Source organism: Cyprinus carpio, chromosome A4 (assembly GCF_018340385.1).
Source record: "Cyprinus carpio isolate SPL01 chromosome A4, ASM1834038v1, whole genome shotgun sequence".
In the NCBI taxonomy this organism is placed as follows: Eukaryota; Metazoa; Chordata; class Actinopteri; order Cypriniformes; family Cyprinidae; genus Cyprinus; species Cyprinus carpio.
In genome coordinates this window covers 14,029,938-14,047,832 of record NC_056575.1, presented here as the reverse complement: position 1 = coordinate 14,047,832, position 17,895 = coordinate 14,029,938, and the positions used below count along the sequence as shown (strand labels likewise).

The window sequence follows — 17,895 nt, the reverse complement described above, 5'->3', positions numbered from 1 at the left end:
TTCAAGCGAGCTTTCAATGTTTACATTGTATTTTGACCTGCTTCTTTCCATTAGCGTAAGAGTGCATGATTATGATGATTGAGGAGGACACTGGTTACTCCGCAACTGATGATCAAAGCCATCTGTCCGCACAAAGCTTTTATTTACTACAATGAGAACATGGAAGGAAAGAAGCTGCTTCTTCAGTTTCTTCTTTTCTTCCACTTACGTCACTGTTTTGTGAGAGCCAGAAGGTCTCTGGGTCTAAATCACCACTAAAACACACAGAGAAGGAAAGGTCACAATATCAGCATATTGACGTGCTGTTAAATGACACAGTGGTACATCATTTCAATGGATTTCTATTATGCTGTCTTGTCAAAAAAAAAATATATTCCTTCTTCCAAAACTGATTGTACATAAAGCAAAACTGATCATGACTCAGCTTCTTTTCTTTAGTGAACTGGAGTTTCTAGTAAGTAGTGATTTGTCTGTCCACACTGCACATGAAACTGCTGTGTGATGTGATATAATCATAGCCAGTCAGAATATATTTGATGTTTAACATACATTTATGAGAAGTGGATTTTCGACCAATGAGATTTCAGTGGGTGGGGCTATTCAGAGTGAAGAAAACCAAGTAATCGAAGTAATCTATTGCTTGTTGGTGGTTATGGCTGGTAAGATTTACACAGAATTCTTAGCAGTCATTGCTTTATTACGTCATTTAAACATAATATATCTAAATTAATGGACTACTTCAAAACCACCAGAGCAATGCTTTGAGAAAGTGACATTTGTTAATGAAAATAGGCTGTCTGAGAACAATTACAAAATCTTCCAAAAAACATTCCAAGAGCTTCCACAACTGATTTAGTGTCTTTGAAAATGCATTTTAAAAAGTTGAATAAAACCAAAGAAAATAGCTGGCTCTAATTACTGTATATAAAAAAAAAAACGGTTTTCCAAAACGTAAGCAGAAGCTTGCACCTGCAACACACATACGCATCCATCTTTCTTTGCTCCTACTCTGCCACTTGTATCGTTAAAGAGCTAATATGGGACATCCCAGTAGATGTTAGGCCTAAAACAGAAATAAAACCCCCAATAAAGTCTGGGTCCTAACTTCATCAACTCCTAATGATTTTGCAGGTGTTTTGCTGATAGATTATTGGGTGTTTTCTGCATGTTAGGGTCATTCAGGAAGAAGATGGCTTATCATAGGTATCTCATTAGCCAGAATCAGGTCAGTGGGACTCCATTCAGATCAAACAGTGCACACACTTCTCTCATGTCCATAGGCAAAGTGTTAAAAACTAATCACACTTAAGAGCAGGAGCTCCACTCTCACCTGCAGTGTGAGCGACAGAAGGACAGTGTCATAGATGTAGAATGTAGAGCAGACCTGAGGCGCTAAACAACTTCCCAGTGCTTTTCCAAATCTGAATGAAGTGTTTCAGTTCTTCTAACCAGTGCAAACACCAGTAAATTCCATATATAAAGCCTATAGTAACTTTAACCTGACTTTTATCCCCTCCTCTCATGCTTAAGATATTAAGGATGATGAAAAAAATAAAGTGGCCGGCCATATTAGGTTTAGTCCATAATAGGTAGGATTTCTTGACCTACCGACTATTAATTACATGATAACAATTAATTTTAATTGACTTGATAATAACTGTTATAATTGTGTTCCCTCCACTTTACAGATCATTCCTACACCTCTGCAGAACTACCTAAATCTCTGCTTATAAATAACCAACAGGACATACAAAACCCAACAGCAGCAACAAGAAAACCGGCATGGATAATCTCATCCATTCTGCATTGCTGATGGTCTTGAACTTTCAGTCCTGCGGAAGACAGCGAAAGTGGTAGGAATGAACCACATGTCTTACCTTTTTCTGATCCTCCAGCTTTTGACTTGTGGACTTCTTTACATGCTTGCTGGTTTCAGGCGGTACATCCATCCCCGGTGAGAGTGGTAATATCTCCAAAAGAGACCAAGTGAGACAGAGAAAGACAGAGAGCTATGAGCCAGACGTGTGGGAGAAAGGGAGGGGGCTACAGGCAGCCAGATTATTCCTTTCCCTGGGTCACATCTTCTCTCGGACTAAGGTGGGCCTTTCTTGAAGAACAGGAGATGGAAATTGACAAGGAACGGAGATACACCCGAAACTACCGAGACCACGTCAGCAGGACGAAGAGACCAGCATCTTCTCCACATGTGAAAACATCCATTCAGAAGTTTGTAATTTCCAACCAGTAGATCCCAGTGTGTGTATTCTGGTAGTCCAGCTCAGTGATGCATCCTTGGTCATCAAATCTGGAAAACAGATGCATCTTATCAGACTAACAAATATAAAGAAGTCATAATAAATTTTTTTTAAAAAGTCAATGTCAGCCTTAGGAAGTGCAATCAGTTGATCAATATATATTTATAGTATCCAGTTGCGTATTTTGCAAATGTTGAAATCTCTTGCATATGCATGACATTTTACCTCTTGCAATAATCATTCTTCAACATGATTTATTTACAGTAGTTATGAGCTGAATGGGAAGCCAAACACAACACTGTGCTAGTCAACACAAATAACCGGAGAGAGAATTCATGTGACCCACTATCAGCACTAAGTGCATCACCACCTGCTGATGTGCAGCGTAGATCAATTTTCAGTGGGTCACACATAGCCTAAGGTTTGTTCTGCTGGTTGATTTGTTTTCAGGACAATATTTGATACAAATAAGTCAGCATTATCAGTGCAATCCCACACACAACCCAGCAATTTCACATGACAGTGAATCCCAAAAATACATAACTAAGAGAAAGATGCACTCGAGTGATCAATACACAACTAATAAATGACAACACCAGTTCAGATAATGTAAAATAGTAAAACATAACATAATAAACCACATACTATATAATTTAAAACTATTAAAAACTCAATAACATATAAGAGTTTCCAAGATAAATTAAGAATAAAGAAAAAACTTGCCTGTTTTTTGTTTAGCATTTCCTTTAAAAAAAAACACACAACAGTTTTTTTTTTTTTTCATTTTATTTAGTTTTATTTGCTTTTTGTCTTGCCTGTTTTTTTGTTTAGCATCTTGTTTTGATTTTTGGTTTATGTTTTTTTGTTGTTGTTGTTGTTGTTTTTTCCTGCATGTTTCTGTAAGTTGGTTGCTGGATTTTTATTCAAGAATTTAAAATATGTTGATCATAAAATAGGCTCGTTCAAGTCATTGTGTACATGAACTGCCTTTTCATTGTCCGTTTGCAATCAGTGTCATGTAAATGTCCCTAATAAGAAATGTAAAAGCAGCATATTGTTTGCAGAAAATGCTGCCCTCTTCCGCAGAGCCCTTTTTGCAGTCCCAGCATCCCAAATGTGAAGTTGCTTCACTAAAATAGCTAGCGCTCACTAAAAAGTCAACATCCCTTGAGGTGTTTTGTGCAACGAGTGAAGGGAGGCAGTACATCTGCATATCAAAGTGAGTTTTGCTACTAGTGTTCTTCTCTATATATGAGTAAACACACGTTTGTTTTTTGGCATGTGATTGTATTCCCCCTTCTTCAAAAACTGCTAAAGATAGGAAGGTCTGTTTCATGCTGAGGTTGTAAGAGGCATTCTGGGAAGAAACCAAACTCTGAGCAATCACCACAGGATCAATGGCTGGCCTTGTCTGCTCTTTTGGCAGACTTCAAAACACTGGCCTGTCGAAGGGAGTTGCAACTTGCAAGATGTTAGAAGTTCATGGACACCACTAGCAAAATGACAAGGAGAGACACTTTGGCTCATGATTCCCAATTTTCATCTTTAGGATTGAGATATACTAGGTTTTGGATTTCATTAATAATAGTACTTAAACCTCAGAATGCATTGGCTATTTGTGTAAAAGCGTCCATTTAACAGTCCTCCCCATGCCAAACTTTTTGTTTTCTTTTGTCTAGCTGTATTGCATCTGATTCTTGCCAACTTGTAACTTTTTATGAACCATAATTTTTATTTTTACTTTAAATTGACCTCCTGCCACTACATCTAGAGTCACACCAAGAAAACTAAACTGGTCAATCCAGGGTAAATATCCTCAATTCTTTAAATTATTATGAGCAATGGGCTCAACTGAATCAGTGAATCAAATTTTTGAACTAGTTCATTTAAAATTAACCAGTTTAGTTCAACAGTGAATTTCAATTGCAGTCATCTTGTATTCTTTTAAACAAAAGTGTAACATGCAGCATGTGGTTTTCATTTTTGTCAAAACTGGAATACAAAAAGGTAATTAAGAAGTCATTTTTTTTCAGCTACGACTGTCCTGGATCCAGAAGGAAAGAACCATCTTATGGAATTCATAGTGGGATAGTATTATTATGTTACTGTTATTTGTCAGGGAACAATTCAAAGAAAAATAGACTCTAGGATAGTCTCACAGGATTTGCAAAACAATAGCTTGATTGAATCAACAAATGCACATAAATCTACATGCTGCATCTGTCTTACAAGACACTAAGCACACATCATCACTCGAAGGATTCTCTGAAGAGCACAGCTGAGTTCTACTATCTCCTGAATTATTCTTTAGTTCTAATTTGCCTTATTTTCACAAAAAGAAACATTCACATATCCCTGCGAAGGACTGATACACTTTACTCTACATATCTCCATGGTTTCTATCATTTATACTTGATTCGGCTGTTTATTTTACAGCATTTACTTAATTAATTCAGAGTACCTCTGTCAGTAAGGGCAGTGAGACATTTTTTAAATACATGTTAGAGATGAAACCAGGCTGTCAAAATGAATAGATAAAAGCACTCAAGATGATGGAAATACTCCCCTTTGTCTGTCAGCTAAATTGTTGTCATTTTGAGGTGAAGAACAATTTCTATTATTTCAAGAGTAATACTTTGTATATTCCACAGCTAATTGACAAATTCAGAGAGAAAGAGAGAGAGAAAGAGAGAGAGAGAGAGAGAGAGAGAGAATTGCTGAATTCAGAATATAATAAAAATGGTAAAAGTAGTAAGAGCAGTATGCAGTTCTGAATTCATGTCTGATGCCGGAGGCATTAATAAGAAGCCAAGCACAGTAATTATAAAGAATTTTGTAGACCAGAAATTTGTGCTTAGAAAAAGAGGCAGAAATCTAAAGCAAATGAAGCGGGTATATGTGGACCATCTCACTGCCGCTAATATACATCCGCTACTCTTGAGAACGGAAGCCTGTTATTAGTCCAATCGAGTGGAAAGAAATCACATTTTCTGTCTGAATAGCAATGTGCTAATTCAAACAGTTCAGACAGGTACATGTTTGATTTAATTGTGCCATTCAGTCATAAGTACAGTTATTTGAACAAACCATAGTTACTTATAAAAACTGTACAAATAACATTTTATGGAAAGAACTAGTGAAGGTAGCTGAGGATACAAAGACAACGTAATTTCTTCTATTAAAGCAATAAATAATAAAGCTAAATATTGGTCTAAATTTTGATTGGATAAGCCATATCTGAATCTGATAAACATGCATACTTTACTACACATTTTACTGTGGAAACTACTGTATCAGATTTTTTTTAAATGTAAAGTTGAGCAATAAAGTATACTTTAATGACAAGAACAATATTTTTTTAATACGTAAATGTGGGAAAAAAGTACTAAGAAATCTTCCTGATGACAGAAAAGATTTCTGTGAAAATCTTCTGTATTTTGTTCTGTTTGTGTTTCATGAATGAGGTGCAATGAGCACAGGATATTAGTAATATCACTATATATATATATATATATATATATATATATATATATATATATATATATATATAATATATATATATATATATATATACACATATATAGTGACATAATTGTGAGGTCACTATGATATGCAGAGTAACTGAGTATTGAAGATTTTAAGTCTCTTTCTCTGTCTCTTTTTTAAATCTCTTTTACTGACATTTGGTATTCATTGAGCATTCATAGTCAGTGAGCTAGAGTATATCCAATAAAATATGATTCATTGGCTTGGCCTCTGTGCTGCCACTTTAATTTGATGTAAAGATGTGAATGTCTATGGTGGACTTCCACTGATTTCCTCTGGGAGAAATGATCACAGCATGGAAATGTCCCCTGTACTGTCTCATAATAGATCAGTGGCATTGAAAACACCAAACTGATCATAGAGGCCTCTGAGGGCATCCCATAATACATCAGGCACATTTGCCCTCAAACTTGCTTTGAAATTGACCAGCAGTTAAATACTTGCCAATTGCAGCGATGTGGATGAGCTGAAGTGGTAAAGCATTTGAGCTTTACACACACAATCACAAATACACACAAATAGTCTGCCCAACCTGGCATGTGTCTATCAGGGAAACCTCAGAGAGACGGTGATTAAAACATAATAAATGTGTAATTACCAGCCAAGCTTTCATACCTGTCCTCCCTGCACTCACAAAGACAAAAGATGAGTTTTATTTCGCAAGCAATAAATTGATTTCACTGCTTTCCCGAGAGTGATTTATTCCCCGTTCCCGGTTTATTGAGGGAAATCTGCAGAGAGAGCGGCGGTGAACAAGGCACATTTCAGAGATAAACGGAAGGAGCTGTAACATCACTCTAAATGCATGCCAAACAACATGCTTTAAATAAAACTGGATGGGCTATTGAAACCCCCACACGATATAAACATGTCAGACTTGCTTGTGTCTGTGCTAACTGCTTGCCTCAGCATTACTGAGAACAAATGCAGCGAACTCAGATTCATTCATTCATTTGTTCAGTCCTTTCATATGATTTAAGTATTGATTCAAAGTGCACTGGCTGATGCTTTTAAAAAATTATTAATATAAAAATATTGACGTGGCATGAAGTTATGTCACTTCTCTCTGTGACTTCAATGTCATGAAGCTTTTGAATGGATAGTACACCCTGTATGATGTCATCCCAAAGCTGTATGACATCATATCTGGCACTATGTGTAGTGATCTATGCAAATGAATGCGATTTAAGTGCTACAAAGAAGAGGAAGAGTTATTGTGAAAAACTACTTACATTTTGTCTGTTTGTCAAACAAAGCTTTCGTATGACTTTGTGAGATTAATATAACAAGCAAGTCATATGGACCATTTTTCTTTTTTTGACAACAATCTCATCAGGGTTATCTAAAAAAAATCTAAACAGTTTAATTTGTCAAATTAAATAAAAATAACAATTAAAGAAAAAAAATGTTTAAAATATTTTTTTTTTTAAATGTAAAAAAAAAAAGATTTCAATAAAAAGGAGTAGTGCAGAACTTAAAAAACCACAGTATATATATAATAACAAAAGCACAAAACAAAAAAAATCCCATACCAAACACATGTAACTGCTATACCTATTCTATATATATCTATATAGTATATAGATAATACTGTGCCCTATTTATCTCCTCAAACATCTTCTTTGGTGTTCCATGGGAGAAAGAAAGTCTGGTTTTGAAACAACATGACAATGAAGAAAGCAAAGCTTTTATTTTCAGGTGAACTAAACATTAAAAAAAAAAAGTCAGTGCAAGGTTTGAGATTTATATGTACAAAACATTACACATTAGGTAAAAGCTAAATTTAGATATCAGTACCACTGAATACATCTTGCGGGGCCGTTTAATTGGACAACAGCTGTCATAACAGTCTCAATGCGAGTCTCAACTGTGCCCATTTACTACAAAAGTTTCCCAGCAGCCCTGTGCCCCAGTTGAATTTACAATTCTGTTTACCAAGCTCTGTCTTAAACTTTAGCCCATATACCTGCATGGCAAAACAAAATATTGCAAACAAAAATACAGGATGGAATATACAAAAGGGATCATGAAACAAACAGTCATCCATTCGTGACGTTGTGGCCGCTCTGGGAAACGATCCGATCAGTGGCAGCTTATGCGGTTACATGGTAACACTGCTGTTCAAATCATTCATAGTGTGAAAACATTCCTCCCCCGATACAGTTCAATGAAGTTCTGAACACAGTCTACACGTTTTGTCATTCTCTGATGGGGTTGATTGGTTTGCTGCTGTCGGAATGACCCTGGCTTTCCTGTCGTCACGGTAACAGGAGATGCAGGTACCAAGCGTCTCTCTTTTCCTTCTAGATCTTGTACTGATCTTATCAAATCTGTATATTTCCATGCGCTTTTAAAAAATCATAAACCAGAAACTGCAGAAACATGCAATACCTTTTATCCTTACAAAAAAAGAAGGTTATAGTATGGTACTAAACACTTACCATATTTATATATCATGGGATTTTGGGATAGCATTTAATACTTCAATAAAAATACACCTGGTATGGTATTACCATCATGGTAGTGCCTAAAACAATGTATTAACACAGTACTACTTCTTAAAAGCATGTGAATGCCTTTTATAAGAGTTGAAAAGCAAATTCTCAAATGTCTAAATGTATTATTTTATGGTCATATCCATGAAAAGATGTGCACTTTTCCTCCAAGTTTTATAAATCGGCTACAAAAGCTTGCTTTAGATCTTCAATATTTTGTAAAAACAGGCTAACTTGTCATTTATGAAGGTTATACCATATGAGATTTTTGAAATACTATGCACACTGTGGTTCCTTCTGCATTCTCAAGTGAAAACATGAAGCCAGCACTCGTTTCTTTGTTTTCTCCACCATTCAGTGGCACTCCCTTTCTCATTCAGAGAACAGAAGCAAGAAATATTCTATCTGAGCAACAGTCCCTGCCTCATTATTCAAGGCAGAGCAAGCACAGCTAGACATAAAACACCTTTATTCACTCATTCGTTTCAATGGATTTCGAATTAGATGCCAATTATACTAAGATTACACTAATACCAAACCACAGAACTGCCTTCTCCATTCAGTTCCTGAGCTGCTAATCTGGAGAACAGAGTGATCTAGTGAGATTACGGAGGGATTACGGTAAAATCCCATTACGGCAAACTGGTAGAACCACAGAAACAGGGAACAAATCATAACATGAAATCACAGTTTTGAGCATATAGTGTAAAATTGTAAAATCCCATGTTCAAATCCCATAGAGGGCTTTCTCGTGTTCTCTCTTGCCTGTTTCCTAACATCAGGGTGTCCGTGCCACGATGCACAGTGGCTCCAGCCACTATTTTTCTTTTCATGTAAAATAAAAAGGTTACAAAATTTTGAATAATCATGAATTATTACTATTTTAAAATTAAGTTTTTAATATTTTTGAAAGAGGTCTCTTATGCTAACCAACCCTACACTTGTTAGATTAAAAATACTGTAAAAACAGCAATATGTGAAATATTATTACAATCTAAAATAGCTGTTTTCTATTTTAATATATTTTAAAATCTAATTTGATCCTGTGATGGAAAGGGTGAATTTTCAGTAGCCATTGCTCCAACATACTTAAAGATTTGTATATTTTTACATGTATGTGTATATTTATATATTAGAATGAACATGGTTAGTTATACCGTTACTCAACTCTCAAGCTACTAAAATCAGCACCACTTGAACAGAAAGCGGAGCTGCCCAGACAGCGAGGTCAAAGTTGAGACGGCTCAGTGGTGATTTCCATCTTTGTATATTCTTCACCATGAGCATCTCTTATTCATGCACTCTGTCTGCATAAAATTGCTTTTATTACATGGCGTAGCACTGAGGTGTAATTGCTGGCTATACAGCCTCCCTCTGCGCTCAGCTCAGATTTTGTTGCATTTTAAATGCTCTACGTTTCCATGGTCTCCTTAATAAAACAACTTATTCTGTCCAATAATGGGGTCCAAATCTCATTTCTGCACACATCCTTCGCCCCAGGGTTATATATACACTGCGAAACAGCCTGTGACCAAAGCGCACACACACAAGCCCGTTCTTTCCGTCAACCCCCCACCGTTCGCTCCTGGTCATGGGTATATATTGAACAGTGTGAGCCTTACCAAATCACATGAATGCGTCAAAATGACAGATAAATGGTGAGCGGGAAATACAGGCATGTTACGGGTGCAGATTGCAGAAGCCATCTTCTTATTAGCCAAGCTGGCACCGCTTGCTAAACCACAACTACCTGAGAAGGTAATGGGAGGGAAAATTGCAACACATAATGCAATCAAAGCTGGATGAGAGCGATGTGAAATTTTCACAGCTCCGCGGTGATGATTACAGTGTAACGCGCTGAGAATATACAATGAGTTCGGAAAATCCATCTACAGCAATGTAAACAAACTCGACCTCACACTTTACACACTCGACGGTAAAATGAGATCACTTAAAGTGTCTTGAGTCGTGAAAGCTTTGCTGCACACATCCGAGACTTTAGATTCGTTTAATCAAAAGGGCAGCTGGGTAATCTGTGAAGCTGAGTGGATAAGACACATTAGTCATTATCAAGATGGAAGTCATAAGTACATTAAATGAATATGAAGGCAGCCGCTGGAGCAACAGCAGTCGTGGGGGCGGAGTTTGTTTTCATCAAGCCTGTTATTGACTATTAATCATCCTCAACCTCAGATTCAATCCACAGCAGAGCCATTGACCCATAAAAGGCAAAGGGTTGCCGGCATGTGGATTAGTAGCGTTCTTGTGTGATCTGGGCTGGGGACCTGAGCTGTGTGGAATGCAGGTAGGATATTAGGTGAGCACGGATCTGTCAACTCGGCAGAATTCTATTATCCCAACCATGATATACTGCCACCAGTGGGACCCCTCCTTTCCTTTCCTCTCTCTCTCTCTCTCTCGCTCTATCTATCCCCCCCATCCTCAGAGGTGATCCATCATGCAACGGCCCTAATCCAGTGTCCCACGCAGGTGAATTACCCAGCGATCATGGCCCGCTCAACCACATGCTCCAACATACAGCAAAACATTACTGACCTGAGAGATATTCATCAGCTGCTTACCGCCACCACAATAAAATGAGGGAAGTGGAAAGACAGAGATGAAAGAGCGTCTAGGTAAGACGTTGGAAACAAAGCAGCGTATGCACAGGGAGTGGCAGATTTCAGGCAGCTGTGCATTCTGACTTTCTCAGAAGCTCCTCTAAGGAAACAAAGTGGCATGACATGTACAGTACAATGCACAATGCACACCTTATTTTAATGAAGAACAGGAGATCTCTGCTTCATCATTATATCCTCATTTATCAACATTAGGCACAAGAATACAAAAAAAAATATGCATCATTAATCTGCCGTGACTTAGTACATGTAATTTAGGTTAAAAAAATGTATATGTATTTTTTTCCCTGAAATTGAATAGAAAAACCAACATTTCAATCAAATTCTTGACAAATGGATTTAAAATATTTAAATGTAAGAATTAAAACACAAAGACGAATCAAGACATTTTTCAAAAAATGAATATGAGCAAAAATGTTATTTATTTATATTAATATACAGTAGTCTACATTAACATAATAGATTTACCTTCATTGAGTACACATTACACATATTATAATGTTATATACACAAACATTTTGCATTTTTTGCAACAATGCAAATTAATCTTGAGTTTAAAATAATTGTAATTAACAGTTTGACTGATTTGTAAAAATGAATCCAACTTACAAATTCTAAAGGCATTTTTGTGACTGAAGTTTAAACTACAGGCACTTTTAAAAAGTCAGCATGAAAGTCTTAAAGTTAGCATGAAATTAAAATTCAACCTATCTATTTTTTAAAAGCATGTTATTTATTCCACTCTTCCATACATATGTTTATCTATTTATGTATTTTACCTTGTAATTTTTAATCAAAATACCATAACTCGACCTTCTGGTTAAACAGCATGCTTCTCTCTGGTGATTTATGCCAGACTTGTCCAATCATTTTGTCTGCTTAAACCCCACCACTTTTTTACAGTCGATCTCAAGCTCGCATTGATATCTGCATCCATCCAATCATTAACCGATGGATAAAAAAAAAGTCTCCGCCCTACAAATTTTCCGATAATCTGTTACACTTTCACAAAACAAAAAAAAAGAACAAAAGCAACTTCCTCAACATTCCTACTTCAACACTACCATAACACAATCATATTCAAGCATTGACAAAGAATGACCACGAAAACTAATCTAAAGAAAAAGTCTTTAGAAATTTTCATAGAAAAATAAATAATAACAGTGCATTGCAATTTGCTTAAATTCAATGTTATAAATAAAAAATATATTTAAAAAAACTATTTTACAGAGAATATTCAATATCACCCAGTCCTAGCTGGGACCTCACATGCAGAGAGACCAACAGGTAGAGTTTTATGTAGAAACACCAGACGCCTATCTTACCTTCCCATCCCCCAGTGTGTCTAAAGCATCCCTCCTTTGAGGGGGTGGGCAAGGCCCACATGGAGAGCCAGGTAGTACTACAACAAGTGCCATATTGCCTATATGTGTTGGAAAATCCGCTTGGTCCTCGTTGACCCCACTCTAAGAACAGACAGCTCACTCTGCACACAAAAAGGGACACTCGATCACTTCCATCACAATCCAAGGGTGTGTGCCGCCCTCCATGTTTCCAACCAATCCAGGAGTCAGAGAGAGAAAGAGAGAAAGAGAGAGAGAGAGAAAGAGAGATGCTCAGCCTCCCCTTTCCCAACCCCCTTCCCCATCCCAGCTACGCTCTGGTCTCTGTGCTGGAGATTGCGTTGCAGTGATGAAATTTTAATGCTTCTTTTAAGAAGAATAATGAACAGGCTGGTCGCAGGGGGTCAAGATCTCTGCACTACACAAACCTACATGTGAGCGCACATACACTGACATACACAGCCGAATGCACAGGTGGACATCTGACACAAAGACTTACAATGCAAGAACGCCTAAAACAAACACATTCTATCACACATACATACAGGCTCACAACTCCAAACATCAAACACTCCTTACGACAGCTTCCCCTGTCCCTACTCAGCAGCGTCGGGAGTACGGCGCCAAACACGGATCCACCCTCGATCAAATGCTCTCCATGCTTGTACACACACGTGGAGTGGAACAAAGAAAAGGAGCTCAGCGATGATACTCTCACTCATGTCAAAGTGAATCGCTGCTTTGATAAGGAATCCAGTCTATTTCTCTCCAGATGACTTTTCTTTCCTTCTGTTTATCACTATCTCCCCCTCTTTCTGGCATAAATAAATAAAGAAATGCCAAACCGAGGGAGACAACGTGGAACCCCGTCAGCCATCTGCAGCCACAGCCGATCGCAGCTACATTGATTGACTCATGAATCAAAATAAACCAGTGCTGGGTTATTTACTATGCACATACATTAGGAGAAAATTATTTCCTCTGGCTCTGGCACAAATACATCGTCTCGCAGCAAACATGAACTTTCATCTATATTTTCAGCTCATTTATGACGGTCTCCAGGCTTTGCCTGCTCTGACAAATACAAGGCTTTTAAGCAATCTAAAGACTATTTGTTTACCTTTAATACAATATCTGGGCCCAGAAGCCGATAAGCTAATGCTTGAGAATACTGAAAAGGTGCTTGGAACAGAAGGTCCATTGCAATAGTGGGTTTGTTAGCCATTTTGCTAAGTGGCTTTTGTTAGCCATCTAAAGCCACTTCCTGAAGATACTCCACCCCAAAATGAACAGGATGGATTTGGGATGTCATCACCGGAAAAATAAGTCCTCTTGTAATCCCACCCCAAAATGAAAATTTTGCCATTGATCACTTACCCCCATAACATCACAAACATCAAAAAGAAGAATTCAAAAGATAACATAGAATTACATACAAAACATATAAACTAAAATATACTATGCACATAAACAATTTTGTTTTTTGGAGAAAAAAAAGTGTGTAATAAGTTGCATTGTATTATTTCATTCAGAAATAGGCCTAATGCCGAAGCAAAATGTTTACAAACATTATAATAAACTGTAAACATAGCTAACATCACTCCACAATAAATCCTTTTAATTAACAGTATTTAGAAAAGAACAAGAATTAAAAATAGGCCTTAAAGTAGATATAACAATATAAATGACAAGCCAAAACAAATTCATTTAGGCTAAAACGAAACTGAAACCAACGCTGGTTCTCTCATTCAACACAAAATCAAATGTTTCCGTATTCGCAATGTATTTGAATGCCATATTATTATTTATTATGTAGACTAACTTACTTCACTCGCGTTCCAATATCCACGCAAAACAAAATCTTTTGCATAACATCACGGCGGTACGGTGATAACACTTAACGACACTGATTTTACTACATATTTAAATTGAGCAGTGTTTTTTTTCCCCATATGTTTGAATGACTGTATTTTATTATGATAATGAACAGGCTGCATTATTGTCAAGGTAGCAAAGCTTAACTGTGTGCGCGCATTCGGCGCCAGTGCAATCACTTAAATGTTTTCCTTCTAACAGTGGAAGCAACTTCTTTTGGCATAAACATTGGAAGCAACTACTCCTTTTAGTCATAAAGATAATCGGAATTGTAAACAGTTTGCCTTTATTTGTGTACATTTACAATAAAAAAAATCCTTGTGCTTAAAATAAGCCTAAAGAAAAATATGGTGCTGCTTTCTGCCATCTGGTTTCCTTCCACGCAGCACAAAAGTGAACCAAGACTGCATTTTTCATTCAATTTATTAAGTAAAAATATATTTCTCATATAGGCCTATTTATTTGTTTTATATATATATATATATATATATATATATATATATATATATACACACACCACACACACACACACACACACACATATATGTATGTATGTATGTATATATATATATCTAGCCTAGCTTTATTATGTTTTTCTCTGCTCGCAGTGCGGCAGTATTAAATACAAAAAAAAAAAAACAACCAAATTAAATATATCACAGCACATAAAAAAAAAATACAAGCTGTCAGGCAGTTGGAAATTTTTGACAAAAAAAATGACCCACTGAAATTTTTGAGAGCACCGTACATAAACAGACAGTTGAAACGATTGCAAGGAATCAACAAAAGCCTGGCCTTGCTGAAAGAGAATGATTTATGAGCAAAAAAACAAAAAACAAACAAACATTTGTTTTAAAAGTGAGAGGGTAGTTTGATGAACGAGTTTTTATTTTTCAATACATTTCACAATGCATACTAAGATGTTTCAGTTCAAATCAAATTTGTTAAAAGCCTTTTTCCTTATGTATTTTTTCCCTACATTAATATTTCCACTAGGATGGACTCAGGAGCACTGTGGAGCATATAGGCAATTTCAACCCCAAAAATCAATTACCTGCAGCTCTGAATGCTCTTTCCCTCCCTTTCTGAGAACAGACAAGGATCTTAATTTAAATATATGAGAGGAGACGAACAGTCTCTTCCTCTCTTATCCTCATCACGTCCTCTCTGACAGGTGGGTCTCAGGTGGGCATATGGATGACTATCGCTGACTAAATCCACAACAGCATGACTCCACTCCAACAGAATTCCCCTGGCCTTCGAGGCATCGATGCAACATGGAAAAACAGCTGCACTTACAGCACAGAGGAGACACGGAGGCGTTTAGATTGACTAGCAGAATTATACTTGTTGAGTTCAGATGATTCCTCCTCATGTCACCAGAACATCAGTACTAAAGAATGTTGTTTGTAGACAGCAAAGACAGTGGAAGACTGCTGCATATGTAAGGAACAGCCTAGAGGTGCATTTAAAGCTTTTTACAAGTATTGATGAGGAGTTTCAATGAGTCTTCAGATGTTTATTTGCTCTTATTCAAACAGAGAGCATCATAGAGACACTACTGAACTGTTGTGAGACCTCTCTTTTGTTTTCCAACCCTTTATTGCAACAGTCAATGCTTTAGCAAATGATGTTTTCCTAAAATGCTGGGGTGCATTAGAAGATAAGAGCTCAATAGCTTAGAGGAGTGTGTGAGAAGAGAAACTCTGATTAACAGCCTGTCTGTGAAAATGCATTTTTAAGGCCATATAAATAAACAAACATGGTCTAAATGTCCCAAATCAAATGGTAAATGAATTTTATAGGAGCAAATCACTACCAAACTTAATGTCTTTGCTGAAACAATCAACATTGTTGGTCCCTGGCATGTGTTGTATTTTGCACACTGGCCTCCAACACTGGATATTTTTCAATTCATGCATTTAAATTCAGTTTGACACATACCACAAGAAGTTTAACTTCTAGTCCACAAACAACAATTTATTAAACATTATGCAATATCTATCTACATTCATCTATCTAACCGTTTATTTATATCCATCTGTCTATACTCATCTGTCTGCCCATAAGGCCTATAAACCTTAAAAAGTCAAGCCAACATTTACACTTGCATTTCATGTTAAGAGAAATTAAATCAGTCATTATAAATTACATTTTAACCATACAGTATGTTGGGTTTTTGAATGCCAGTGTGCTACTTGACCAGATTTATTTTATTTTGGCTGACAAAGAGCATTACCACACAGCTCCACTAACTAACCAGCAATAGCAACATAAACCAGACTGGACCAGCATAGACTTCACGCTATTTTTAAATTCCATTAAGGCTGGGGTTCAGAAGAGACAATGCTTCTCCAAAGGAGACATGCTAAACCACACATCCTTCACACAGCGTTGTAATTTCAGACAATTTACAACATGGTCTCAGACATACAGCCTGTTGCTAGGAGAACTGCAGCTTTTGGTTTTTATTTCAATCCCAATTTCCATTAGGACTCGAAACAGCAACAGCAGTGGGATTGATTTCAGCAATTTTCTATTAACTACTTAATACTGATAAGAGGTTTCAGAAATGAGAGAGAGAAAAGGAAGGTGGAAATTAGCAAGTGCTTTATTAGGGAACTAGCATGTGGCAGAACAAATAGCCATTCCACAGTGTGCATTCACACACCAGTGATTTAAAGTGGGCCACAATGAGAGCAATAGAGCAGTTTTCTTGGAAACCTGATTGGAGGATGCCCTGGCAGAGCTATTAGCCTTTTTCTGATGTTAGGACTTTGAATTCAGCTCATAAATATGAGGATAAATGTTAAAAACTTAAAAACAAAAATAACAAAAAATCTCACCATCAACTAAAAATCTTGCCATCCGCTACTGTAAATGTCATTCTCCATTCAGCATATTTCAAACATGTGAACCACTTGTTTATGACACATGTAGGAAGCCATGGTGTTTGCAAGCACAAAAATGATCAAGTTTTTTTATTTATTTATTTATTTATTTTTTAATTCAGGAGTGTACTGAAATACTCCTAATAAAAAAAATTAAATAACAACACTTCCACAAAAAAACAAACAAACAACAAAATGTAATCTTTTATTCATTTATTGGTTCAGTAACTTCATTAGAATTTTTTTTTAAATGTAATAAGATCTTATATAATATAAACCATATAAATATTGGAATAAAGTTATTATTATGTGACCCAATAAGGAAACTCATGATATTTCTGTCATATTTTGAGTTCTACTAACTAAGAAATAGCCCACAATAAATAGTCCAGCAATAGCCCAGATCACCGTGCCAAACAGGCATTAAGCTCATTGAGTAAAGAAACATCCCTCCTAACATCCAAACTCATCTTGTATCCATCCTCAATTTAACCAAAAGCTCCACATTAAACACTTTAAATATCTACTCTCCTATGAAAAGCTTTATAATTTTCCTTCACAGTTTCAGTTAAAGCAAACAAAAATGATTTATGTAGTCCCAACACAATAAACTGTCATTTTAAAGAGCCTGGTGGATATTCTTTAAAATGCTTTAAAATAGCATATGGGTTTGGACTGACATAAGGGTGAATAATGTCAGAATTTTTTTTATTTTTTTATCAATTTAAAAGAAAGTCTTTTACATAAATAAACAGGCATCATAGTCAACTTCTTATGTACACAGCACGGGTTCTAAATGCCAGGGTTTCCTGTTACGCCTACTGATATTAATTAGCCATCATTAGCCATCT

At 36.4% G+C, this 17,895-nt stretch overlaps 1 protein-coding gene across 2 annotated transcripts in view; it reads right to left on the bottom strand.

The window, feature by feature from the left end:
• Window positions 1-17,895, bottom strand: part of LOC109076864 (neuron navigator 3) — a 282,801-nt gene that overhangs the window by 218,668 nt on the left and 46,238 nt on the right. The window contains exons 1-2 of one of the 2 annotated variants that reach the window (XM_042742270.1): window positions 12,261-12,449; window positions 1,878-2,305 (exon numbers count right to left, since the gene is read on the bottom strand). In XM_042742270.1, coding sequence (XP_042598204.1) covers window positions 1,878-1,949 — 72 coding nt within the window. In that variant the 5' untranslated portion in view covers window positions 1,950-2,305; window positions 12,261-12,449. Of the gene's footprint in view, window positions 1-1,877; window positions 2,306-12,260; window positions 12,450-17,895 lie in introns of those variants that run through there. The other variant, XM_042742261.1, reaches the window with a different exon arrangement.